This window comes from Megalopta genalis, chromosome 1 (assembly GCF_051020955.1).
Source record: "Megalopta genalis isolate 19385.01 chromosome 1, iyMegGena1_principal, whole genome shotgun sequence".
In the NCBI taxonomy this organism is placed as follows: Eukaryota; Metazoa; Arthropoda; class Insecta; order Hymenoptera; family Halictidae; genus Megalopta; species Megalopta genalis.
In genome coordinates this window covers 30,255,154-30,281,487 of record NC_135013.1, presented here as the reverse complement: position 1 = coordinate 30,281,487, position 26,334 = coordinate 30,255,154, and the positions used below count along the sequence as shown (strand labels likewise).

The 26,334-nt window shown below is 51.4% G+C and overlaps 1 protein-coding gene across 4 annotated transcripts in view; it reads right to left on the bottom strand.

Moving 5' to 3' along the window:
- dpy (fibrillin-like protein dumpy) overlaps positions 1 to 26,334 on the bottom strand; it is a 123,312-nt gene that overhangs the window by 18,069 nt on the left and 78,909 nt on the right. For 3 of the 4 annotated variants that reach the window (XM_033466094.2, XM_033466097.2, XM_076525247.1), the window contains 55 exons: positions 25,832 to 26,155; positions 25,447 to 25,755; positions 25,047 to 25,364; positions 24,654 to 24,965; positions 24,282 to 24,581; positions 23,893 to 24,210; positions 23,308 to 23,634; positions 22,729 to 23,037; positions 22,322 to 22,648; positions 21,939 to 22,241; positions 21,376 to 21,681; positions 20,969 to 21,289; positions 20,471 to 20,782; positions 19,897 to 20,211; positions 19,495 to 19,818; positions 18,767 to 19,072; positions 18,209 to 18,514; positions 17,818 to 18,135; positions 17,418 to 17,738; positions 17,020 to 17,334; positions 16,610 to 16,945; positions 16,078 to 16,380; positions 15,551 to 15,856; positions 15,140 to 15,457; positions 14,587 to 14,907; positions 13,911 to 14,222; positions 13,495 to 13,827; positions 13,089 to 13,391; positions 12,705 to 13,010; positions 12,290 to 12,607; positions 11,598 to 11,915; positions 11,115 to 11,429; positions 10,560 to 10,886; positions 9,864 to 10,160; positions 9,472 to 9,777; positions 9,078 to 9,395; positions 8,589 to 8,915; positions 8,205 to 8,519; positions 7,442 to 7,765; positions 7,064 to 7,366; positions 6,681 to 6,986; positions 6,137 to 6,448; positions 5,752 to 6,063; positions 5,066 to 5,377; positions 4,658 to 4,987; positions 4,082 to 4,387; positions 3,706 to 4,011; positions 3,316 to 3,627; positions 2,912 to 3,235; positions 2,531 to 2,845; positions 2,089 to 2,415; positions 1,697 to 1,996; positions 1,311 to 1,616; positions 895 to 1,209; positions 190 to 519 (listed from right to left, as the gene is read on the bottom strand). In XM_033466094.2, the coding sequence (XP_033321985.2) occupies positions 190 to 519; positions 895 to 1,209; positions 1,311 to 1,616; positions 1,697 to 1,996; positions 2,089 to 2,415; positions 2,531 to 2,845; positions 2,912 to 3,235; positions 3,316 to 3,627; positions 3,706 to 4,011; positions 4,082 to 4,387; positions 4,658 to 4,987; positions 5,066 to 5,377; positions 5,752 to 6,063; positions 6,137 to 6,448; positions 6,681 to 6,986; positions 7,064 to 7,366; positions 7,442 to 7,765; positions 8,205 to 8,519; positions 8,589 to 8,915; positions 9,078 to 9,395; positions 9,472 to 9,777; positions 9,864 to 10,160; positions 10,560 to 10,886; positions 11,115 to 11,429; positions 11,598 to 11,915; positions 12,290 to 12,607; positions 12,705 to 13,010; positions 13,089 to 13,391; positions 13,495 to 13,827; positions 13,911 to 14,222; positions 14,587 to 14,907; positions 15,140 to 15,457; positions 15,551 to 15,856; positions 16,078 to 16,380; positions 16,610 to 16,945; positions 17,020 to 17,334; positions 17,418 to 17,738; positions 17,818 to 18,135; positions 18,209 to 18,514; positions 18,767 to 19,072; positions 19,495 to 19,818; positions 19,897 to 20,211; positions 20,471 to 20,782; positions 20,969 to 21,289; positions 21,376 to 21,681; positions 21,939 to 22,241; positions 22,322 to 22,648; positions 22,729 to 23,037; positions 23,308 to 23,634; positions 23,893 to 24,210; positions 24,282 to 24,581; positions 24,654 to 24,965; positions 25,047 to 25,364; positions 25,447 to 25,755; positions 25,832 to 26,155 (17,310 nt within the window). The remainder of the gene's footprint in view (positions 1 to 189; positions 520 to 894; positions 1,210 to 1,310; positions 1,617 to 1,696; positions 1,997 to 2,088; positions 2,416 to 2,530; positions 2,846 to 2,911; positions 3,236 to 3,315; positions 3,628 to 3,705; positions 4,012 to 4,081; positions 4,388 to 4,657; positions 4,988 to 5,065; positions 5,378 to 5,751; positions 6,064 to 6,136; positions 6,449 to 6,680; positions 6,987 to 7,063; positions 7,367 to 7,441; positions 7,766 to 8,204; positions 8,520 to 8,588; positions 8,916 to 9,077; positions 9,396 to 9,471; positions 9,778 to 9,863; positions 10,161 to 10,559; positions 10,887 to 11,114; positions 11,430 to 11,597; positions 11,916 to 12,289; positions 12,608 to 12,704; positions 13,011 to 13,088; positions 13,392 to 13,494; positions 13,828 to 13,910; positions 14,223 to 14,586; positions 14,908 to 15,139; positions 15,458 to 15,550; positions 15,857 to 16,077; positions 16,381 to 16,609; positions 16,946 to 17,019; positions 17,335 to 17,417; positions 17,739 to 17,817; positions 18,136 to 18,208; positions 18,515 to 18,766; positions 19,073 to 19,494; positions 19,819 to 19,896; positions 20,212 to 20,470; positions 20,783 to 20,968; positions 21,290 to 21,375; positions 21,682 to 21,938; positions 22,242 to 22,321; positions 22,649 to 22,728; positions 23,038 to 23,307; positions 23,635 to 23,892; positions 24,211 to 24,281; positions 24,582 to 24,653; positions 24,966 to 25,046; positions 25,365 to 25,446; positions 25,756 to 25,831; positions 26,156 to 26,334) is intronic. The other variant, XM_033466095.2, reaches the window with a different exon arrangement.

The following is a 26,334-nucleotide window of genomic DNA, read 5'->3' as shown; positions in this document are numbered from 1 at the left end:
AGAATGTTATAGAAACAAGACACAGAAATGATTAACATTTCTTGAACAATTTCTGAATTCAATTTTTACTGAACAAATCCGTGAGTCACTTTATTTAACCCTCTATTTGCATTCTGAATGTAAGGGCTGCTAAAATAGATGAAAAGATTATAAAAGACTCTCAGGCTACGATCTCGTTTGGTCACTTACGTTGTTCTTGAATGATATTGCACTGGGTGAACGCGTCCCCAGTGAATCCTGCCTGGCAGGTGCAAAGGGGCGCATGATTTACCACCTGGCAGACAGCGTTGTAGCCGCAGAAACCAGGGCAAGGATTCTGACATTTCGATCTGACGCAGGCTCTGTCTGCCGTACAGTCTGAGTTGATGACGCACTCTGGTCGACAACCTTCGTAAGGGTTGCCGACGTAATTAGGCAGACACGTGCAGGAAGCAGCGCCGTTTTGTTCATTACACATCGCGTTCGAGCCACATGGGGACGGGACGCACGGTGTGGGTTTCTTTGTCGTGTCTTCGATCGCTGCGGAGACAGTTTTTTTAGTAATCGAACTTGATAATCACTATACAGGGTGAAGAAAATAACTTGATCACCTTAACACAAAATGAACGACGAAAATGAAACGGCTCAATCAACGCACCGATTGAACGGTAGAAATTAAACAAAATGTGAACAATGTATTTAGTGAAACAAAGTGACCTTGAACTCTCGAGGAACGCGATGTCGAGATCGATTTTCTGTTTACTAAAGTGTCCGCCTATTTGGGCCAAGTATTGTCTTCGTCTAACATTTTCCTCTATCGTATGAAGTGAAATTAAAGCTGATTGAGATGTTCAAAGTGATCGAGCCACGTTGTTCACCCTGCATCGTCGCTTCCTCGGCTGCGCCACAGCTTACCTGGCCTAGGAAGACACTGTACGAACGGATCTCCCATGAAACCGAGAGAACAGACGCACATGGGTGTGTGGCTGATCACTCGGCACTCGGCATTAGCGCCGCAGGATCCGGGACAGGGGTCGCGACATTTCTGATTGATGCAGGCCAGGTGGGTGGTGCACTCGCTGTTGCTTATGCACTCCGGCTTGCAGTTCGGAGGGGATCCGAGGAACTCGGGCAAGCACGAGCAGGAGGGCGAGTTGTTAATCACCTGACAGCGGCTGTTTGGACCGCAGGGTGTCGGTACGCAGGGGTTCAGGACTGGCGGCTCTTCTTCTGTTCAAGGGAATAGAAAAGATTAACAGGTCGCATCGTTAGGGAATGGGAAAGATTAACAGGTCGCACTGGAATTTCATTCGTCGAGATTGTCTACTCACGTCTCCTGATACACATCGTGAACGGGTTGCCAGTCAGGTCCGGAGGGCAGCTGCAGATCGGGTTGTGGTTCACTACCACGCAGTCTGCTCTGATACCGCATGTGCCGGGACAGGGGTCAATGCACTTTTGGTTGTTGCAGGCCATGTCGCTGGGACAGTCGGAACTGAGGATGCACTCTGGTCTACAGTTAGGCGGGGTGTCTAGGTAGCCGGGTATGCAAGAGCAGACAGCTTGGTCGTTTATCTTTCTGCACTGACTGTTCGGTCCGCAGGGTGTCGGGTTGCACGGATCTTGGGGCGCTTGTACTGTTCAAAGATTCAGGAGAATTAAATGACGAACGTTTCTGGAACGTCGCGCCGATAGAAACGTATCGGCTGGATCGTACCTTGCATCGTGGAGCAAACTACGAACGCGTTTCCAGACGTTCCCGGTGGACAAGTGCAAACTGGGACGTGATTCACGACAGAGCACAAAGCGTTCTGCCCGCAAGTTCCAGCGCAAGGGTCGTTGCATTTGTTCCTGATGCAAGCTCTGTCTCTCGGACAGTCCGGGTTCAACACGCATTCCGGACGGCAGCCTAACAACGGGTCTCCTCGGTACTCGGGCAGGCAGGTGCAGACGCCATTGACACATTGGGCGTTTGTTCCGCACAAGTCGCATGTGTCCACGGGTTGCTCCACGGGGACTAATTGTTTCAAGGTGGAGAACGTACAATGAATCATAGAGCAAGATCTCGAGGACAATGATGAGGCCAGTTTTGACATCTTTCTATCGTACCTATAGCGGGAGAACATCTGACGAAGGAATCCCCGGTGAATCCTTCGGGACAAGTACAGATAGGTGTGTGGTTTATCACCGAACATTGGGCTCCTAATCCGCAGACTCCTTCGCAAGGGTATCGACACTTCCTCTGGATGCAAGCTTGATTACTAGGGCACTCCGAGTTTCGGATACATTCTGGTCTACAGTTCGGCGGAGTTCCTGAATAGTCTGCTAGACAGGCACAGGAGGCCTGGCCGTTTACGTCTCTACAATCGGAATAGGGTCCACAGGGTGATGGTACGCAAGGGTTCACGTACGATGGAACTGTCTCCGGTTTTACCGCTGGAATAGACGTTCGTTTAGAAAATGTTATCTTCTGGGAACTTCCGCATGAATTAATTAAGGGGACTGAATAATGACGGTATCGAAGGTGAAGAAGACATTGTCAGGGACTTACTTGGCATCTCGAAGCAAGCGACAAGGGGATCGCCGGTGAACCCAGACTGGCACGCGCATATGGCGTTATGGTTGATCGTTTCGCACCTAGTGTTCGAGCCGCAGGATCCAGGACAAGGGTCTCTACACTTTTGATTGATGCAGGCCATCTTAGGGGCGCATTCTGCGCTGATCGTGCACTCCGGTCTGCACGCGGGCGGGCTACCAATGAATTCGGGTAAACAGGAACAAACAGACTGTCCGTTGATGGCCCTGCACTGACTGTTGGGTCCGCAGGGCGAGGGATTGCAGGGTCTACTGATTGTCTGATCGACATCTACAAACAGGTTGTCGGTTGTCACGTTTTCCATAAAACCATCCGTCGCGTGGATCGCTACTGTACCTGGCTGGACTGGCGAGCAAAGGACAAAGGCATTGCCGGTGTGTCTGGGGAAACACTCGCAAACGGGTAGATGATTGATAATATGGCACTCCGCGTTGCGGCCGCAAGTTCCTGGACAGGGATCCCTGCACCTATTGTTCATGCACGCTTGATTCGAGGGGCAGTCGGAGTTCAGGAGACACTCGGGTCGACAGCCTTCGTAGGGGTTGCCGATGTAACTCTGAATGCAGGTGCACGAGCCTGCGCCGTTCTGCTCCTTGCAGACCGCGTTGGAGCCGCAGGGGGATGGATTGCAGGGGTCAACGGGCGCGGGCATGGTCACAGCTGTAAAATTTGGCCATCGAACAAACGAGAACGCAGGAAAAATGCTGTTAAAACGATCGCGGGGATTCGGTGGCTCTTACGTTCTCTAAGGACACACTGGGTGAACGGATCTCCGGTGTACCCGGCCAGACAGGTGCACATGGGGGTATGGCTGACGACGTAACAGTTAGCGTCGCTGCCACAGGATCCGGCGCAAGGATCCCGGCACTTCTGACCGATGCAAGCTAACTGGCTCGCGCATTCGCTGTTACTGACGCACTCCGGCCTGCAATTCGGCGGGCTCCCCGAGAATCCTGGCGTGCACGAGCACGAGGGCGAGTTGTTAATCACCTGACACTGGGAGTTGGGACCGCAGGGCGACGGCTGACAGGGATCTACCACCGGCTCCTCGACTGCAACGAATCAGATATCACGTTGCTAACGATCGTTCGATTAGAACGGGACCTGAAAAAGGAGTCATCAACTCTTACAGAATGGTATGCACTGAACGAAGGGATCTCCGGTGAATCGCAACGGGCAATTGCACAGGGGATTATGGTTGACGATGTTGCACTCGGCTCCGATGCCGCAGGTTCCTAGACAAGGGTTTATGCAGCGTTGGTTGCTGCAGGCTTCGTTCTGCGGGCAATCGGTGCTGACTATGCACTCGGGCCTACACGTGGGCGGGCTGCCCAGGTAGCCCCGAATGCACGAGCACACCGCCTGTCCATTGACAACGCGGCACTCGCTATTCGGGCCGCAGGGTGTCGGGCTACACGGATTAGTGGGTGTCATATCTAACGAACAGAAAAACAGTTACAACGCTTCGCTTGTCGGGCGCATGCTGACATCGGGCTGGATAAATACCTTGCAGAGGGGTGCACTGACTGAACGCATTGCCCGTCATGTTTCCGGGACAGCTGCACATGGGGACGTGATTGATAACAGTGCACATGGCGTTGAAGCCACAGGTGCCCTGGCAAGGGTCCACGCACTTGTTGCGCGAACAGGCTCGGTCGCGGGGACAGTCTGTGTTCAGAACGCATTCGGGTCTGCATCCTAGATAGGGGTTCCCTTGGAACTCTGGCATACACGCGCAAACGCCCCTAGAGCATTCCGCGTTCGGGCCGCAGGGTGACGGGACACATTCGTCTTTCTCTGGTCTTGGTGGAGCTGCAACGTGAAACGGTCAGTAAAATCCAATTGGCGATTTGATCCGCGAATGTTGCTTCAAGAGGGCTAGGCACCTTTGAAATCTTCGTCCGTTAAATTAATTCAGAAGAAAGCTAATCGAAAAGAATCTATGTTCATGGTCGGGTCAAACGTAATCGATACGGCAGGGATCAAGGAATTGCTAACTCTTTAAAAGGGGGCCTGTGGCGGGGTAATCAAAGGTAACTAACCCTCTCGAAGTTCGTTCCGGAGAGGTTCTAGGGTTCTTACGTGTAGCCGGTAACAACTGGCACAGGGTGAACGGGTTCCCGGTGAAACCCTCGGGGCAGTTGCACACGGGAATGTGATTCATAACTGCGCAGAGGGCGCCGGAACCGCAGGAGCCAGGACAGGGGTCCCTGCACTTCATGTTGATGCATGTCAGGTCGCTCTGGCACTCGGAGCTGATCGTGCACTCGGGCCTACAGTTCGGTGGTTGGCCAGTGTAGCCCTCCAAGCAGGTGCACGCGGGTGATCCGCGAACGTTTCGACACTGGGCGAAATTGCCGCAGGGGGATGGCACGCAGGGGTCAGTGTCCATCAGACTTGGGATCGTGACAGCTAGAAATTGCGAATATAGGACATGCATAACTTGGTGTTTGCGCGGCAGTTCGACCGGAAACGGATCTCGAGGCTTACGTGGGACGGGTCCGCAGGTGGTGAACGGGTCTCCGCTGAATCCGGGCATGCAACTGCAGATGGGGCTATGGTTCACGACAATGCACTTGGTGTTCAAGCCGCAGGGGCTGGGACACGGGTTCACGCATTTGTAGTCCGTGCAGGCGAGCTGTGTGGGGCATTCGGAGCTAGCGACGCATTCGGGTCTACATCCAGGCGGGGTGCCGATATAAGTGGGCAGGCAAGAGCACACGGCTTGGCCTGACACCTCTTTACACTGGCTGTTTGGCCCGCAGGGTGACGGACTGCACAGATTCACTTTCACGGGGACCGCTAAACAGTGAAAGGTTTGATCGTCACACAACCGTTCGTCTTTAGCACCGTTCGATACATGAAACTTCTGGAACACGTTTCTAATTGATTTGATCGTTTTTATCGTTTCAATGAAAATTACGTGAGACGTTGTTCTTTGAAAAATATTCGATATATGTCTCTTCAGCCTGCATAATTGGGGTTCGAAATCTATTTATTGAGATATCTCGGAAACTTTTAAATTTTGAGAATTGTTTCGGGCCCTCAACATCGTGGCATCTTTTCACTTTTTCAACGCGAAGAGCTATTAGAATTGTCCACCGGAAGCTAAAAATCCGGAAGAAAATTGAAGGTCGTCGAACAGCGCGATTAGCTTCCTCGAGGATCGAACTTACTGTCCATGGTGCAGACAACGAACGGGTCGCCGGTGAACCCTGCCCGGCAGTTGCAGAAGGGCTGATGGTTAACGACAGTGCACTCTGCGTTCTGGCCGCAGGTTCCGGGACAGGGGTCTTGGCATTTGTTTCGCACGCACATGCGGTTCGACGGGCAATCAGGATTAACCACGCACTCGGGTCTACAGCCTACGTAGGGGTTGCCGACGTACTCGGGAGGGCAATAACAAACCCCGGTACCGTCCCGTTCTCTGCACAACGCGTTGGTGCCGCATGTGCCTTCCGTACAGGGCGAGGGTTCCGGCTCACGGACTAGAACAATGCAAAATTCATGATTAGTCCGCGTCTTCTCGGCGATCTTCGCTGTGCTCTTTGTCGTGCTTACTTATGGCGGAGCAACGCGTGTACGGGTCGCCGGTGAGACCGTTCGGGCAAACGCAATGGGGTACGTGGTAGACCACGTGACACTCCGCACTCTCTCCACAGAGACCTGGACAGGGGTCCCTGCACTTTTGCTGCACGCAGGTTTGGTGGCTGGGGCACTCGGAGTTGGCTATGCACTCGGGTCGGCAGTTGGGCGCAATCCCTTTGTACTCGGGCAAGCAGGTACACGATGGGGAGTCATTGACTACTTGGCATTGAGAGTATGGGCCGCAAGGTGATGGTTGACAGGGGTTCGTGGGCACTATCGTATCTCCTATACAAAATCGATAGTAAGTTTTCAGGATATCACCCTCGAATCTGGAGAATTCGTTCGTGGATCGTTGGGGAAAGGTCCGCGTGTGAGAAACGCTGTCACACGCGATGTCTTAAACCCACCCTAATTTCATCGTCATCGATTCAATGATGCGACTGACTTGGCGCGGAATGGCTCTTACACATTCGACTTTCCACAAGATCCACGAAGACCATGTGTCTCATTCTCTTACTGATCATGTCGCATCTGATGAACGGATCCCCGGTGTACCGTTCCGGACAGTAGCAAGTGGGGTTGTGGTTGACCACCGAGCATCTGGCTAAGATGCCGCAAGTGCCAACGCAAGGGTCCCTACACTTCTGGTTCACGCAAGCCTGGTTCTTCGGGCAATCGGAGCTGACAACGCACTCTGGCCTGCACAGAGGCGGGGTTCCCAGGTATTCTGGTGCACAAGTGCACACAGCTTGGTCGTTGACCTCTCTGCAGACGCTGTTGGGACCGCAGGGGGATGGGTTGCAAGGTCTGGTCGTCGAGGGAGCTGCAGTTCAACGGTTCAGGGGTTGTCAAAAGTGTTCGAATCGACTGTGCGTCCTATAAAACGCGAGTTGTGTCTACCTTGCGCAGGTGAACAAAGGATCAGAGCGTTTCCTACGGTGTTGGGAGGGCAACTGCACATGGGGATGTGGTTGATCGCTCTGCAGCTTGCACTTTGGCCGCAAGCTCCGGGGCAAGGGTCGATACACTTGTTCCTTATGCAAGCTCTGTCGTTTGGACAGTCCGCGTTCAGCACGCATTCGGGTCGGCAGCCTACGTAAGGATTGCCGGAGTATTCTGGCAAGCAAGTGCACACGCCGTTGCTGCACTGTGCATTGGGACCGCAAGGGGAACTGCTGCATGGGTCCGCGACAGGCTCGTCTCCTGTTTCGTTCGTTAAAATCGTTAGTAAAAGTCCCGGTCGATTAGATCTCGGAAGTTCTCGACTCTCTAGCTTACTGATTGGTTTCGGCTGGCAAATGCTGAAAGGATCGCCAGTGTAACCCTCCAGACAGGTGCAAATGGGGACATGGTTGTGGACAGCGCAGACACTGTTCAAACCACAGGATCCAGGGCAAGGATCTTGGCATCTCTCGCGGATGCACGCTTGGTTTCTCGGACAGTCGTCGTTGATTACACACTCTGGCCGACAGTTTGGTGGGGCGCCGATGTAATTGATTGAACAGGAGCAGGAGGGAGAGCCATTTATGTTTCTGCATTGGGAGTTTGGACCGCAGGGCGAATTCAGGCAGGGATCGACTGGTATGTCCACAACGGGGGCAGCTAAAATCGAATGTTTAGATTAATCTGTCGCTGAGCGTGCATCGATTCATTTAATTCTCGTACGCTCCTCAGAAATGTGCACAAGATCTTAAATTTATAGTTCACCGATTTTTTATTTGGACTCTAAATCGTCAAATCGGGTTCCAATGATATTGAGTTGGCAAGAAAGTAATTTCGATGTTTCAATGTGAAATAAAACTTAATTTTTAAAACATTATAATCCTAACAGAAGAATGGCAGTACAAACATAACTATCTATTGGTGCAAACCGAAATTACTTTCTTGTCATCCAATAGTTTCTGATTTCGAAGGAATGCATCTGGCAACAGAAACCGAAAGAAATCGAACAATTCACAAAGTCTAGGAACAATCACTATTCCGAGGATCGTATGAAGATTAAACTGACCGAAGATTGTTTTGTGTGTGTAAATTGTCTTACGTGGATTGAAGAAACAATAGGTAAAGGGGTCGCCGGAGAAGCCTGGCTTGCAAGAGCACACGGGACTATGGTTGACGACTCTGCAGGTGCTTTGTTGGCCGCAGGAGTTAGGACAGGGATCGATGCACTTATTGTTCCTGCAGGCGGTGTTCAAAGGACACTCGGTGCTGACGGTGCACTCCGGCCTGCAATTAGGCGGCGCACCGGTGTAACTCGGTAAGCAAGAGCACGTAGCTTGACCGTTCGATTCTCTGCATTGACTGTATGGCCCGCAGGGCGATGGTTCGCACGGATTGGCGAGAGTCGGGTCCGGTACTGTAACCGGGTTAATCGTTAACACCTGCACTGATTACTGTACGCTTCGCGCTTTAGAATCGATCTTACGTGGTTCTCTCAAGGGATTGCAGTACACGAAAGGATCTCCCGTGTACCGTTCGAAGCAGCTGCAAGTGGCAGCGTGATTGACAACGAAACACTGTGCGTTCTGGCCGCAAGTTCCCGGGCAAGGGTCCCTGCACTTGGATCTGATGCAAGCCTGATTGGACGGACAGTCTGAGCTGAGCGTGCATTCTGGCCGGCAGCCTTCGTACGGGTTGCCTATGTAGTCGGTCTGGCAAGTGCAGGCCGCTGCATTTTGCTGCAATTGGCAGAGCGCGTTCGCTCCGCAGGGTGACGGGTTGCAGGGGTCTGGTCTGGGGACTTGAACGTCGACTGTAAGAGCAAAAACGCGACTCAGTGGTGACATTTGAATGACTCCGTTGTACCAAAAATCGATTCAAAAGATAAATGATTCAGCTGGAAATTATAAGAAATACCGAATAATATATGTCAAATAATTCTCTGAATCCTCGAATGAACGTTATCAATTCTTACACTGCTGAGGCGAACACTGTGCGAAAGGATCCCCAGTGTACCCGCCCATGCAAGCGCACATCGGCGTGTGACTGACGACGTTGCAGACCGAGTTCGCTCCGCAAGCGTTCGCGCAAGGGTCTCGACATCTCCGATTGACGCAAGCGAGCCGATTAGGGCACTCGCTGTTGCTGACACACTCTGGCCGACAGTTTGGCGGCGAACCGACGTATTCTCTCGAACACGAGCAGGACGGTTGGTCGTTCACCACTTGGCAATCGGCGTTCGGCCCGCAGGGGGATGGCTGGCAAGGGTTCACAGGGGCCACTGGTCTCGCGGCTTCAAGGTTCGAATAGGTTCGTTAGTCTCGGTGTTCTTGGGGAACAAACTCGCATTTTAATCTGGGCTTGCTTACGCATCGGGTAGCATCTGACAAACGGATCGCCGGTCATCCTCTCGCGGCACACGCAAATCGGATTGTGATTGACGACGTTGCAGTCTGTGTTCAGGCCGCAGGTGCCGACGCAAGGGTCTCGACATTGCTGATTGGTGCAAGCCTGATTCAACGGACAGTCCGAGCTGACTGTGCACTCTGGTCTACAGGTGGGCGGACTGCCGAGGTAACCGTCCACGCAAGAACAGACCGCTTGATTGTTGTTCTGTCTGCAGCGGCTGTTTGGACCGCACGGTGAAGGGTTGCAAGGGTCACTGGCCGTCACTGCTACAAATTCGTCGGGATTTATTGCGGAATGGAAGCTTGATCCATCTCGAGCTGACTTTGGTTATTTGCATTGGTGAGAAGCATACCTGGGGCAGGGGAACAGAGCACAAACGCGTTTCCTGACATGCCGGATGGGCAACTGCACATCGGGACGTGATTAAAGACATTGCATATTGCGCTTTGTCCGCAGATGCCCGCGCAGGGATCCACGCATTTGTTTCGGACGCAGGCTCTTGATGTTGGACACTCGTTGCTTAGCACGCATTCCGGTCTGCAACTACTGTACGGGTCGCCGAAGTACTCGGTCAGGCAAGTGCACACACCGTTGGCGCATTCGGTGTTCGAGCCGCAGGATGCGCAGGGGTCGGTTTCGATCGGACGATCTAGGGGGAAGTGTGGTAGTTTAGATTGCATTCGGATGTCTTGGCACCTGCCTTGTGCGATCCAATATTCGAAAGTTTGTTAACGTAAGCATAAAAGAAACTTGAATTGAAGAGATCTATATTGCAGTTCTTTCCTAATTTCCTTAATAAATTGACAATTAAGTAATCTGAGAGGCGTTTTACTAATCTTAAACATTGCTTAAACATCTGTAACGATGCCGAAATGTGCGTTGCTATAATTTTAATAGAAAGGTGCGTACGCCTTGCACGGCTGAAGCACAAAATTCCTTCGAAAGAGAACACATGGTTTCTTCGGTGTACTGAGTTATCAAAATTTCGATTATCGGAATACGCAAGAAGAGGTGATTTCTCGGACACTGTAATCGTCGCTAATCTTACATTCCAGGGAACAGCTAGTGAATGGATCCCCAGTGAAACTAGGCAGACAGGAACAAATCGGGACATGATTGACTACGCTGCACTCGGCTCGGAAACCGCAGGATCCGGGACACGGGTCTCTGCATCTCTGCTGCATGCAAGCCTGATTCGCAGGGCAGTCTGAATTTATGGTACACTCCGGTCGACAATTCGGTGGACTTCCGGTGTACGTTGCCAAACAGGAGCAAGAGGGAGCTCCGCCAATGTTTCGACACTCTGAATAAGCGCCGCACGGGGACGGGATGCAAGGATCTTTGGGTATTCGATCGTTTTCAACCGGTGCTGTCACTAAAATTGTCAAATTGTCGGAATTATATCGCTCGTCAAAATTTGAATTCACTATTGATCCTTTGTCGATCTTGCGCAGTGTTCAGGTCAGTTGCATAGATCGCAAAACAACTCTTTGAAATACAAATTTTCCATTTTAATTAAATGTCATCTTGAAGCCAATTTAATTCGGAGAACATCGATGCAACAATTTCCTGAACAATGCGTCGGGGTCGGGATAATACTCACATGGAACTGAGAAACAAATGGTGAACGGATCGCCGGTGTACCCGTTCATGCAACTGCAGAGAGGTGCATGATTGATGACTCTACAGTTCGTGTTCTGTCCGCAGGACGCGGGACATGGGTTCACGCATTTCTGGTTCACGCAAGCCCTGTCCGTGGGGCATTCCGAGCTTGCAACGCATTCTGGTCGACAACCTGGCGGTGTGCCAACGTATGTAGCGAGACAGGAGCAAACTGCTACCTGATTGACCACTCTACATTGACTGTTTGGCCCGCATTGGGGTGTTGCGCAGGGATCGGTCGTCGCAACGTCGGAAACTAATGAAAAATTTTATCAAACAACTGCTGGTTGACAAGGTACTGTCATCCTACAAGTAACGCGAATTTCTCGGATTCTCAGCTGAATCTTAAAGAATACGACAAGAATTTCGGGTTAATTATAGGACGACCCGATGAAACGATCGATACACGATCATCCTAACTTACCAGCCGGCTGAACAGTGCAATATCGATAAGGATCGCCGGTGTAACTGGGATAGCAAGAACAAGAAGCTCGGTGGTTAATAACATTGCATTCCGCGTTCGTGCCACAAACTCCGGGACAGGGATCGACGCACTTCGAGTTCACGCAAGCTCTAGTGGCCGAGCAATCTGAGTCTAAGACGCATTCGGGCCTGCATCCTTCGTAAGGATTTCCCGTGTATCCGGACAGGCAGGTGCATGCACCCACGTCGTTCCTCTCGGTGCATTGCGCGTTGGGTCCGCAGGGCGAGGGCAAACAGGGATTCACTCGTTCCTCTTCGACTAAAAGCAACGATGCTTGCCATTATGAAATTGATATTCATACTTCAAGCGGATTGTGATGCCAAGAGACAGCGTTGGGTCGCAGTGAGAATTTATGTTCATTTCGTTCTTTCACTTCGTCTGATTTTTCTTTAGATAGAAATGATTTCTGTCAACCACATCGAGATGTGCACGTCGCTATAATTAATGATATAATTAATAAAATTCTCCTTTCTGAATTCTGCATTTCTGAAGAATCGGAGTAAGAGAAAATGTTCATTCGCTAACTAGAATACATTCTGAAGTAAAGATATAAAAATGGAAATTGAATTAAAAAATGAAATTCCACAGCGATCCAACGCAAATCGAAAGCGAAAAAAATTCGAAATCCTTACTGGGCCTGATCGAGCACTGTACGAACGGATCTCCGGTGAAACCGGATTCGCAGTAGCACATTGGAGTGTGACTGACAGTGCGGCAAAGTGCGTTAGTACCGCAAGAGCCGACGCAAGGATCCCTGCACTTTTGATTCACGCAAGCTTGGTTGCTCGCGCATTCGCTGTTACTGATGCACTCGGGTCTGCAATTCGGCGGAGCACCGACGAAACTCGGCAAACAAGTGCAGGACGGGGAGTTTCCTGTGATCTGGCATTGAGAATTCGGTCCGCATGGCGAGGGTTGGCAAACGTTCACCGGTTCTTGAGGCCGCGAGGCTATAAATGTTATCGTACGAATATTTAATCCCGACATCAATTATTATCGTGGATCGATACCGACAGTGGTCACGGGACAACACTGATGAAAACTTACGAAGTGGAATACACCGAATGAAGGGATCCCCCGTAAATTCCTCAGGGCAGTGGCATATGGGATTACGATTAGCGACAGTGCATCGAGCACCTAATCCACAAGTTCCGATGCAAGGATTCCTGCACTTCTGATTGGTGCAGATCTCGTTCGGCGGACAATCGGAGCTGACGATACACTCGGGACGACAGTTCGGCGGGTTTCCAAGGTAGCCTGGTACGCAGCTACAGATTGCCTGACCGTTGTTAGCGCGACATTGACTGTTCGGTCCGCAGGGTGACGGAGTACACGGAGAGGATGGTACATCGGCTATTGGAAGATCATTAGCAACGTAAACCTCACAATCTTCTCGGGATAGCTCAGGAAAATAATGACTGCGATTATTACCTAGGGCAGGGCGACAGAATGTAAAAGCATTGCCTTCGAAACCGGCCGGACAGCTGCACATCGGCACATGATTGACTACCGTGCACAGAGCACCGTTCGCACAAGTGCCCAGACAAGGGTCTTCGCACTTGTTCCTAACGCAGGCTCTGTCACGGGGGCAATCGTTGTTCAAGACACATTCTGGTCGACAACCTATGGTCGAATCTCCAAAGAATCCGGACAGACAGGTACAAATGCCGCTGTCGCATTGGGCGTTCGGGCCGCACGGCGACGGGTTGCAGAGATCTACCTCAGCTGGCTCGACTGGTCACAGAAAGTTTAAGGGATCAGGTCTAGTTTCTTCGGGCTGGCTCTACGTCGACTTGCAAACTCGAAGTTTGTTACTTGAGAATTCTTAGCTACTTACTGGCAGTGATCTTCTGATCGCAACGACTGAAAGGATCACCGCTGTACCCTTCGATGCACGAGCATATGGGCACGTGATTGAACACCGAACACTGAGCATTCAGACCGCAAGAGCCTGGACAGGGGTCTCTGCACCTTTCGCGGATGCATGCTTGATTACTGGGACACTCCGAATTAATGGTGCACTCTGGCCTGCAATTCGGCGGACTGCCGCGGTACTCCGGCAGACAGGTGCAAGCTGGAGTTTGCCTTACGTTCTGGCAGATCGCGTTTGCACCGCACGGCGACGGCAGACACGGGTCTCTTTGCGGTGGCAAGGGTTCTAGAGACGTTTCTGAGAAGCGTAATCGAAGATCAGGATACAGAACACCGTTAAGAACGAAAGAGGCTGTAACTTATAGAGGATGTGCTTCGTACCAGGAGCTCGGAAGCAGGCAGTGAAAGGATCTCCGGTGAATCCGTCGTTGCAGAAGCAAATCGGGCTATGATTGATGATCCTGCAGTTGGCGTTCACGCCGCAGGAATTTGGACAGGGGTCCCTGCACTTTTGGTTCACGCAGGCACGAGTCAGAGGGCATTCTGTGCTGACCACGCACTCGGGTCTGCAATTTGGCGGACTGCCTACATATGCAGACAGGCAGGTGCATACCGCTTGGTTGTTGTTCACGCGGCATTGGCTGTTAGGGCCGCAGGGTGATGGATTGCAAGGGTCTACTACTTGCGTGTCTTCTAAAAGAGCGGAGGGTTACGAAAATCTCTGGATTAGGTTTCCGTTCGAGCCTACAGTTCGAAGATTGAGTCACCAGATTAATACATGTAACACCGTTGTGGAATAATTTAATTCTGATACTACTCCAGCGAAAGATTCACCAAAAACGACCTAGCTTGTCCTGAGTTTAACACTAAGCCTACCCATGTCGGTCAGAATGACCGGCTTCAAATATTTATTGCTAAAGTTGCTGAATTTGTAAAGATATACATTTCTACTTTGAATACTTTCATACATTATAATAAAAATGGTGTAACAGGCGTTAAGGTTTACACCGTCAAGTTCGTCAATCTTCTCAAATTTCATCGAAAGTCGAACTCTTACGATTCACTGGTCTCAAACTGCAGAATCTGAACGGGTCTCCGGAGTATCCTTGAATACACGAGCACATGGGAACATGGTTCACCGCGTTGCAAACTGCATTCTGACCGCAGGCACCCGGACAGGGATCCTGACACTTCGATCTGACGCAAGCTAGGTTCACAGGACAGTCGGAATTGACGAGGCACTCTGGCCTACAGCCCTCGTAGGGGTTGCCGATGTAATCGGGCAGGCAGGAACAAGTGCCTGCATTTCCTGACACCCTGCACACTGCGTTCGCGCCGCACGGCGACGGAGTGCACGGTGCTGGTCTCTCGTCTTCGACTGAAGAATGGATAACATCGATTTAACAAGAGGAACGTCAGGGAACTGAAAAGGTTCGTGCGGATTTCCGACGCTTCCGAACTTCTGAGTTCCGTTAGTAAAGACCTCCGCGGACAGTAATTTCAAACATCAGGTTTACGACCCGACGGAACAACTTAGCGTCAAGGTTGTCGTCGACAGATAAATCGCACGAACCTTTTCAAGATCCTGCTTCTTGGATCCTGCTACTTACTAGGGACAGGAGTGCACTGGACGAACGGATCGCCAGTGAACTCTGACCTGCAGGAGCAAATTGGGGTATGACTGAACACGCTGCAATCAGCGTTGGCTCCACATAGACCAGGACAAGGATCTCTGCACTTCTGGTTGATGCACGCTTGTCGAATAGGGCATTCGCTGTTGGTGACGCACTCGGGTCTACAATTTGGTGGTGAACCCGAGAATTCTGGCAGACAGGTGCACACGGGAGCTTGGTTCACGACCTGACACTGGGCGTTTGGACCGCAAGGTGATGGGTAGCAAGGGTTCACCGGTGTCTGAGGCTGTTCGACTAGGGGATTAAGTGAATTCACAAATTAGGAATCTTTCTGCACCGTGTTTTGTCCATTTTAGAACGTGGAATCGTTTGGGAGGAGTTTCTCACCTATGGCAATGCAACTGGTGAACGGATCGCCGCTCATACCGGACGGACATCTGCAAATGGGATTGTGATTCACCACGGAGCACTCGGCCCTTAGGGCACAGGAACCTGGGCAAGGATCTCTGCATTTCTGGTTGATGCACGCTCTAGACAGTTCGCAGTCTGTGCTGACGACGCATTCTGGTCTACAAGTTGGAGGATTCCCAGAGAAACCCTCTACGCACTTGCACACTGCGACGCCGTTCACTTCTTGGCAGTGGCTGTTAGGACCGCAGGGCGATGGGGAGCAAGGTCTCTGGGCTACCACTTCTGATAAGAGTAAAGAGGACTCGAATGAGAGATCATTCTGAGAAAGAGCACCGAGTTGTCCCAAAAATTAGTTTCGGATTCAATGATGTGCGCAATGGTTCAGACCAGTATTCCGAACAAGTAAATGGCATAGTTAAATAAGTGAAGGCTTAGCTGTTGATAGTACCACGAAAAGAATCTTTGGGACAACCTGATATTTTAATTAACTCTTTCTGATGTACCCTGCACTGGAGAACAAGAGACAAAAGCGTTCCCGGACATTCCCGCAGGACAGCTACACATCGGCACGTGGTTTATGGTTTGACACTGCGCATTTTGACCGCAGGTGCCTATGCACGGGTCGATGCACTTGTTCCTGGAGCAGGCTCTGTCGCGAGAACAGTCGTTGTTCATGACACACTCGGGTCGACAACCCGAGTATGGGTCTCCCTGGTACTCTGGGAGACAGGAACAAGAACCGTCGCGACAGAGAGCGTTTGAACCACACGGTGATGGGTTGCAGGGGTCTGAGACTGGCTCCTCAGCTGTGTTCAAAGTATCAATCAAATTTAGTTGAGTTACGTTGACGTTCCCATTTCGGACTCTTCAGTTTCCTCTAAAGGGTTATGCTCAGCATAGGAAGCGGGAAACGTTCTCTAACATTTTGTTTTCTGTACAAAGTATTATAGTTCGACTTTCGAAATTCCTGTTCCGACCATAACCCTCTAGTGCAAAGAGCGAATGATTAATTTTGGACGAAAGAAGGGTTCTCACAGATGCTGGGTCTCAAAACGCAGCTGCTGAAAGGATCCCCAGTGAATCCCTCTGGACAGGAGCAAACTGGAACATGGTTCATGACGCTGCATCTGGCTCCGAAGCCGCAGGATCCTGGACAAGGATCCATGCACTTCTCCCTGATGCATGCTAGAGCACTAGAGCACTCAGCATTGATGGTGCACTCCGGTCTACAGTTCGGCGGGGTACCGATGTAGGAAGGCGAACAAGAGCAAGATGGATTTCCTCCGATATTTCGACACTGGGAGAACGGGCCGCAAGGGGATGGCAGACAGGGGTCTTGTTGCGTGGGTGTCAGCGGCTCCGATGGTGGACCTGCGGGGTTCAGTCGTCAATCTACCGTGTCCTACATTTTTGGATGGCTGGCAGCGGAAACGTTGAATACGAACGTGGAGTAGGGAAGCAAATGGAGAACGCATCTCCGGTGAATCCTTGTTGGCAGGAACAAACGGGGCTATGATTAATGACTCTGCAATCAGCGTTCCTTCCGCAGGGGTCTGGACAAGGGTTCGTGCACTTCTGATTGACGCAGACGCGGTTCGAAGCGCATTCTGCGCTCGCTACGCACTCTGGTTTGCAGCCAGGTGGAGAACCGAGGTACTCGGGTAGACAGGAGCAGACTGGCTGCCCGTTGACCTCTCTACAGACGCTGTTGGGTCCGCAGGGGGATGGCTGGCAGGGGTTGGCAAGACTCGGTGAAGTGACTATAGGTTGAGAGGTCAAACGATTTAGAATTTCATGGTAAGAGGAACCTAAGTCGTTATGGAAGATCGCGACGCTGGCGTACCTATATCTTCCTCGCGGCAGAATCTGAACGGATCTCCAGTGAATCTAGGCAAGCAGCTGCAAGTCGCCATGTGATTGATCACCTGGCAAACTGCATTCTGACCACAAGTGCCAGGACAAGGGTCCTCGCACTTGAAGCTGACGCAACTCTTGCTCGGGACACAGTCCGAGTTAAGGACGCATTCCGGTCGACAACCTTCGTACGGGTTTCCGGTGTATCCTGGCGAACAGGAGCAGGATCCTACCCCGTTTCTGTCCCTGCAGAGAGCGTTCGCTCCGCAGGGGGATGGCGCGCAGGGTTTCGGGACGTACATCGGTATGACTGGAAGAAGAGGTCGATGAAAATCCGAAGATCTTACGATTTGGAAAGGAAACCAAAATCGCAATGAACGAGCTCTTACGTTGTTCCACGATACACTGAGTGAAAGGATCCCCGGTATAACCAGGCGAGCATGTGCACATGGGAGTGTGAGACACCACGCGACACACCGCATTCGTTCCACAAGATCCGGGACAAGGGTCCCGGCATTTCTGATTGATGCAAGCCATGTCGTTGGCGCACTCGTTATTGCTGACACACTCGGGTCTGCAGTTAGGTGGAGAGCCAGTGAACTCTGGTAGGCAAGAGCAGGATGGGGAATCGTTGACGACTTGGCACTGAGCGTTTGGACCGCAGGGTGACGGTATACACGGGTTTTCTCGAGGTGGCTCTTCCAACGCTGGAATTAAATCGTTTTGACAGCCTTGCTTTTCAAGCTCCGATATATGACCTAGAACTAGAAGGATCCTTACGTTTATCGACGCATCTAACAAAAGGATCACCGGTCAGACCCGAAGGACAATTGCAAAGCGGATTATGGTTCACCACTTGGCAAGTTGCCCTAATTCCGCAGGTGCCGACGCACGGATTACTGCATTTCTGATTGATACAGGCCTCCGTTGGCCCGCAGTCCGTGCTAAGTATGCACTCTGGCCTGCAGGTGGGTGGTATACCCATGAAACCGGGGATGCAAGTGCACACAGGCTGGCCGTTCACTTCTCTACACTGACTGTTCGGTCCGCAGGGTGTTGGGTTGCAGGGATTGGTCACAACTGGGTCTGTCGGGGGAACAAACTAATTATATCACCGAACAGAGCTCGAAAAGTACATTAGACAACTTTTCAGTACATTAGAAGAACTAGATATCTTTTTTTGAATGTCCAATTTGATCGAGATACGAACGTCCTAATTTTTTGAACGATGCCCAATGGTTAAACGAAACATAAGATCACATTTTTTGGAAAACGAAAAGCGACTGTTCCTCTCGATCTCTGTTTTCAACGATTTAATTAAGGAGAACTTCTATCTACCTCTGAACGGACTGCAGGATATGAACGCGTTGCCAGTCATGGCGACAGGGCAACTGCACATGGGAACATGATTGTACACGTCGCAGATTGCATTCTGGCCGCAGGTGCCCGGGCAAGGGTCCGTACACTTGTTGCGCAGACACGCTCTGTTCAGGGGGCAATCGTTGTTCAGGACGCATTCTGGGCGACAACCCACGTAGGGATTGCCCTGGAATTCTGCTAGACAGGTGCAGGCACCGTCGTTGCATTGCGTGTTCGAGCCGCAGGGCGATGGATTGCAGGGGTCCTCGGCTACTAGCACTTCAGCTACAATCGTGGTGCATTTTTAATATCAAGTATTTCATCAGAAGTATATTTGGAGTCTTTCGGAGCAAATCCTGGTACTTTGAGCACCGACCCTTATCGATTCCTCATATTTCCAAATTTGTTTCTTGATTAAAGTGACAATGAGTATAGAAGTGTAAAAAATGTCAATATAACAAAGTTGAAATAATAAATAGCTAATACAGCTGCAATAGCTGCTGCACTTCTTCGAAGCAGTGAAATCAAACTGGCACGAGGAATGGATGAAGGTTGAAAATTCTGTTAAAACGAAAGGACTTGTTCAGTCGATGTCTTGTAAAGATCATGACGTAATTTCGAGACTTGAAATGTTGAATGTCTTTCGCAGAAAGTCCTCCAAAAGCATCGACATCGAAGAGACTCTAAACCATTTATCGAAGTCTTACGTGGAGCAGGAGAACAACTGGTGAAAGGATCGCCAGTGAAAGCCTCGATGCAGGTGCAAATCGGCAGGTGATTGAACACCGTGCACCTCGCCGCCACTCCACAGGAGCCGGGACAAGGATCTGTGCATCTCTGCCTTATGCAGGCTCTGTCGCTGGGACAGTCTGTGTTTACTGTACACTCTGGTCTACAGTTCGGTGGGCTGCCGAAGTAATTAGCTAAACAGGAACAAGACGGGGTGCCACCAATATCTCGACACTCGGAGTAGGGGCCGCAGGGTGAGGGTACGCAGGGGTTCTGAGGTAGATCTGGTAACGTCGACAGCGCTGTGGGATGTTCAATCAGAATTAATAACGCCGAAGATATCCTGGAACCTGCGAATGCGACGAATAAGCTTGACTTACGTTGAAGCGGGAAACACCTGGTGAAAGGGTTGCCGGTGTTCCCGTCTTTGCAGGTACAAATGGGACTGTGGTTCACGACTAGACAGTTTGTGTTCTGACCACACGGACGTGGACAGGGGTTCACGCATTTCTGATTCACGCAGGCTCGGTTCGAGGGACAGTCTGAGCTTACGACGCACTCGGGACGGCACGAGGGAGGACTTCCGGTGTACTCGGGGAGGCAGGAACATACAGCATTACCGGAAACCACGCGACACTGACTGTTTGGTCCGCATGGGGATGGAACGCAGGGGTCTGTTGGATCTCTGACTATATCTGACGGAATAACAAACCGAGCGGAAACGTTAGAAAATTCTGTTTTCAGCGCTGCGTGCTTCAACTTGTTAACTGGGAAACATATAGTTCGGTATTCGGAATTGTAAGAGAATATGTTAAGCGAACTATTAGGAGAATTAGTATCGTACTCCATTCTTGCGATTCGCTGCATTGCGAGATGAATTCTCAATGAATTCTCAAATGAAAAGTTTCCTAATTAACAGATTAAGAGAGCAACGGTGCTTATCGTATACTTTACCCGGTTCTCTAGCAACTTGGCAGAATCTGAACGGGTCCCCGGTAAACCCGGGGTTGCAGGAGCACGTGGGCGAGTGGTTGATCACCTGGCAGACAGTGTTCTGTCCGCAGGTGCCAGGACAGGGGTCTTGGCACTTGTTTCGAATGCAAGCGAGGTTCGAGGGACAGTCCGAGCTGACTGTGCATTCCGGCCGACATCCTTCGTAAGGATTGCCGATGTAGTCGGGCAAACAGGAACAAGAACCGACGCCGTCTTGCTCTTTGCAGACGGTGTTCGAACCGCAGGGGGACGGCGAGCATGGGGTGGACGGTCCTGGATGGAAAAGTGACACTGAACTATTGAAAATCACGCGAAAGTACTAACCCTTTGCGGACGAGGACTTCTTGACGCATTTTACAAAAATTTGACTTTGACGGACTGATGTGGCAATAGCCAAAAAAACTATGATTATTAATTATTCGTCCTCAAAGGGTTCATGGATCGAACCACAAGCCTTACGATTGTCGAACACCACGCATTGCGTGAACGGGTCACCCGTGAACCCATTGGAGCAGACGCACATGGGGGTGTGGCTGACAACGCGACACTCCGCATTCGCTCCGCAGGAGCCAGGACAAGGATCCCGGCACTTCTGGTTCACGCAAGCGAGATTACTGGCGCACTCGCTGTTGCTTATGCACTCGGGCCTGCAGTTGGGCGGGGAGCCGACGAATCCAGGCATGCAGGAGCAGGATGGGGAATCGTTCGTCACCTGACACAGGGCGTTCGGGCCACAGGGGGATGGTTTGCAGACGTTTATCACTGCTGGCGCGGTCTCCACTGAAAAGGGTTCAACAGCGATGCTTCAGGACTAGTACAAAGCTTGAGAAATTGTTTCGATTAGAATACCAGAGATAGGTCCTTACTGATTGGGTCACACTTCACGAAGGGATCGCCGGACATTCCAGGGGGACAGCTGCATACAGGGTTGTGGTTCGTGACCTGACACTGCGACCGAATGCCGCAGCTCCCTATGCAAGGGTTCACACACTTCAGGTTGTTGCACGCCTCGTTTCTGGGACACTCGGAACTGACTACGCATTCCGGCCGACAAGATGGCGGGCTTCCTAGGTATCCTTGGAGACATGTGCAGACCGGCTGATTGTTCACGGGACGACAGAGGCTATTTTGGCCGCAGGGAGACGGGTTGCATGGGGTTTCTGGGGTCACTTCTGAAGATGCAAAGGGAGATGTACTTGTTGGACTGGGCAAAAAGATGGAATAATCCTGTGCCGCGTCTTAATTAGCTGCTGCACAACAACTTATGTCAAAGTTATCGACAGGTTATCAAGTCGAAATGATCGACGATTACGTCTTGAGATCAGGTGACACAACAAAAGATCGATCGTTTCTCAAAACGTTCCACAACAACAATTTTGTTCGGCGACATCTAATTAGGACGCAGCTCTATCCGGATAGGAAATACTACCTTGCACCGGGTTGCACGTTACGAAAGCGTTCCCGGTCATCCGTTCAGGACAACTGCACATTGGGACGTGATTGAAAACATTGCAGACCGCGTTCTGGCCGCAAGTGCCAACGCAAGGATCGTTGCACTTGTTGCGAACGCAAGCGCGATCGAAGGGACAGTCCGAATTAAGGACGCACTCCGGTCGGCAACCCGCGTAAGGATCGCCCCTGAATTCCTGGAGACAGGTGCAGATGCCGTTGTTGCATTCCGCGTTCGCTCCGCACGGGGACGGATTGCACGGATCATCGGAAACCGGTTGTTCTAGAAGGTACAGTGGCAATGAACACGATGAAGTATTCCTGAAGAACAAGCTGCACTGAAACGGCAAGGACTATGCTTACGTTCGGGGGGCTTGGGGTTGCAACTGGTGAACGGGTCGCCAGTGTAACCCTCGATGCAGCTGCAGGTAGGCACGTGGTTCAGCACGCTGCACTGAGCGTACACGCCGCAGGAGCCTGGGCAAGGGTCTCTGCACTTCTCTCTGATGCATGCTTGACTGGGAGGACAATCTGAGTGCACTGTGCACTCTGGCCGACAGTTAGGGGGGCTGCCAATGAAATTAGATAGACAGGAGCAGGAAGGTATGCCGTTTACGTCGCGACACTCTGCGTTCGAGCCGCACGGGGAAGGGACGCAGGGGTTCGAAGGCGCCAACGATGTAGGAGGTTCTGAAAATAATGGCGATTGATTTGAGATGTTCGCAGAATCTTGGAGGAGCGTAGATAGTTGCGGGGAACAAGTCTCTCACCTGGCATAGGGAAGCAACGAGTGAACGGATCGCCGGTATACTTGGTTCTGCAGGCACAGATAGGACTGTGATGCACCACGTTGCACTCGGCGCCGAGGCCACAGGTGCCGGGACAAGGGTTCGCGCACTTTTGATTGATGCAGGCTAGATTGGATGGACACTCTGAGCCGACCACGCACTCCGGTCGGCAACCAGGTGGGTAGCCGCTGAAATTTGGCAGACAGGAGCAGACTGCCTGTTCGTTCACGACCTGGCAATTGCTGTTCGGCCCGCAGGGCGATGGGGAGCACGGATTTCGGTTTTCTTCGACTGGGGTTAGAAGAAATGCATCAGAATCTGAGTGAAATAACTGTCTGACTATTAGGTTGTTCTGAAATCAATTGCGTTTTTCGGACCTGTTGAGCGTTTGTGCAGCAGACATTTCTAATCATCATGTTCACCATCGGCTACATTTCTTTTTGTTCATCGAATGATGTAAAATATTTTGACCGGCATGATATCGTTCTAAGTAAAGCTACCCTCTTCGTACGAAAACCGCAATTCATTTTGGACAACCTAATAAACTCTGTGTCCGCTTACTGGCTTGCACAATTGGCTGACAGAACTGGTAGGGTTGGCCGGTGTAACCAGGGAAGCAAGTACAGGTCGGCAGGTGATTAACGACCTGGCACTCCGCGTTCGTTCCACAAGTACCGGGGCAAGGGTCCTGGCATTTAGAACGTATGCAGGCGCGAGTCGGCGTGCAATCGGAGTTTATAACGCATTCTGGGCGACAGCCTTCGTAAGGGTTGCCGATATAGTCGGGCAAACAGGTGCAGGAACCTACTCCGTTCTGCTCCTTGCAAATCGCATTCGAACCGCAGGGCGACGGTGTGCAGGGGGTGGTGAGAAGTGATTGTATTTCAGCTAGAATCGAAGACGATTTAGTTATCGATATTTTGGAGTGAAACTACCGGGGTGATTCAATAACCATTCGCAACATAATAGTAAATTTCGCTAGAATTTCAACGGAGTAATTGATATTCGATTGTGTGCAGTTGCGATAACATCGATGATCATTTTTTATCAGCAGTTACGGCTAATCTAACCGGTTTCCTAAAGAAATCGAATTGCAAATAATTGCCGAATCACCTCTACGAAACAACTATAGAACCGATGTCTTACGTCGCCTTTCCAGACACTGGGTGAAAGGATCTCCAACGAAGCCGGCTTGACACACGCACATTGCAGTGTGACTGACAACTCTGCAGTCTGCGTTAGCTCCGCATGAGCCAGGACAGGGATCTCTGCACTTATTGTTTATGCAGGCCAAGTGCATCGCGCACTCGCTATTGCTAATGCACTCGGGTCTGCAGTTGGGTGGAGTTCCGCTGAATTGAGGTATGCAAGAGCAAGAAGGCGATTCATTGACGACTTGGCAGAGTGCATTGGGTCCGCACGGCGATGGGTAGCAAGGATTGACAGGGGCCAGAGGTTCCTCCACTGAAATAATGGGTAGCAAACGTTTGATACGCTCCAGGGCAAGGGTGCCATAGTTTTCTGATTGTCCTCACGTTTAGGCTCGCATCTGACGAAAGGATCGCCGGTGAAGCCGGCCGGGCAGCTGCACACGGGGTTGTGATTGGTCACCTGGCACTGGGCCCTGACTCCGCAGGTTCCAGCGCAGGGATTTATGCACCTCTGATTGCTACAGGCTTGGTTCTTGGGACAGTCCGAGCTGACGGAGCACTCGGGTCTGCAGGAGGGAGGCGATCCGATGAAGCTGGCCACGCAGGAGCACACCGCCTGCTCATTTACTATGCGGCAGACGCTGTTGGGTCCGCAAGGTGACGGATTGCAGGGGTCCTCGGGTCCTAAAGTGGCCGAAGATGAGTCGGACGTTGCAGTCGAAGGTAACATTGAATGATCGAGTTGGTGGAACGTACCTCTGCTAGGACGACAGGAAACGAAAGCGTTCCCGGTCATTCCAGGCAGACAACTGCACATTGGGATGTGGTTGTAGACGGTGCACTGCGCATTCTCGCCGCACGTGCCCGGACATGGGTCCACGCACTTGTTACGAATGCAGGCTAGAGAGCTTGGACAGTCGTTATTGAGAACGCATTCCGGACGACAACCTGTGAAAGGATCTCCTCGATACTCTGGCAGGCAGGAGCATCTGCCGTCGGTGCACAAGGTGTTCGGACCACAAGGTGATGGGTTACAGGGGTCCGAGGGCACTACGGGCTCTTCGATTGCTGTGCGAGAAAGATCTTATCAGACTCTGGTGATCGAAAAGATCCGAGAAATCAATGACGGAACTTCGCAACGAGGCTTACGTCTGGGATAGCAACTGGTGAACGGGTCTCCGGTGAATCCGTCAGGGCAAACACAAGACGGCGTGTGATTGATGACATTGCAGGTGGCCGACGCTCCGCAGGAACCTGGACAGGGGTCCCTGCACCTCTCGTTTATGCAAGCCTGACTACTAGCACAATCGGAGTTGATCGAACACTCTGGCCTACAATTGGGAGGGCTGCCGATGTAAGGTGTAAGACAAGAACAAGAAGGCGCGCCGCCAATTTGGCGACACTCTGCGTAGGGTCCACAAGGTGATGGGACGCAAGGGTTCTCTACAACTGGGCCAGGTGGGGGTCCTGTAACGAAACAACCGGTAAGGTAATTTGAACCGGCTGGCGACAAATCACGTTGCGAATTAATCCTCTCCGATCCTCTTACTTGGCATGGGGAAGCATCTACTGAAGGGATCTCCGGTATAACCTTCTCTGCAACTGCAGACAGGACTGTGGTTCAGCACCCTGCAATTGGTGCTCAATCCGCAAGGTTGCGGACAGGGATTGACACACTTGTTGTTGATGCAGGCCCTGTTGACGGGACACTCGGAGCTCATCACGCATTCGGGACGACATCCGGGAGGAGTGCCGGAGAATTCAGGTAGACAAGCGCAGACTGCCTGGTCGTTGACAACGTTACACTGACTATTCGGACCGCAGCGGGATGGATTGCAGGGGTCTACAGGCGCCAGGTCTAGTATTCCAAAAGTGAAACGTCTCAGAGTTCGAAACAGTTCAGAAATGCTGAAGCGAGGTAGCTTGCTAATTACCGGTTTGGAGAACAGGGCTGCAGAATCTGAAAGGATCGCCGGTGAACCCACCCATGCAGGAGCACGCGGGCGAGTGATTGATCACTTGGCAAACCGCGTTCTGACCGCAGGTGCCGGGACAGGGGTCCTGGCACTTGGAGCGAATGCAAGCCTGGTTCGAGAGACAGTCAGAGTTCACGGTGCACTCGGGGCGACAGCCCTCGTAGGGGTTTCCTATGTAGTCCTGCACGCAGGTACATGAACCCGCTCCGTTTTGCTCTTTGCAAACAGCATTTGCTCCGCAGGGTGACGGCGTACAGGGTGACACGTTTTCGACAATCATTGCTACAGAAATTACGGTTCCAGTTATGGTTTGTTTGCGACAAACTTGCGACTTCCTGCACGTGTCTAGACTAGATATCTTGATTTATCTGGTCAGTTAATGAATAGGTATCTTATTTATAGGTACTAATAGGTACTGATAGATACTGATAGGTATCTTATTGACTTCAAATTGGCAGCTC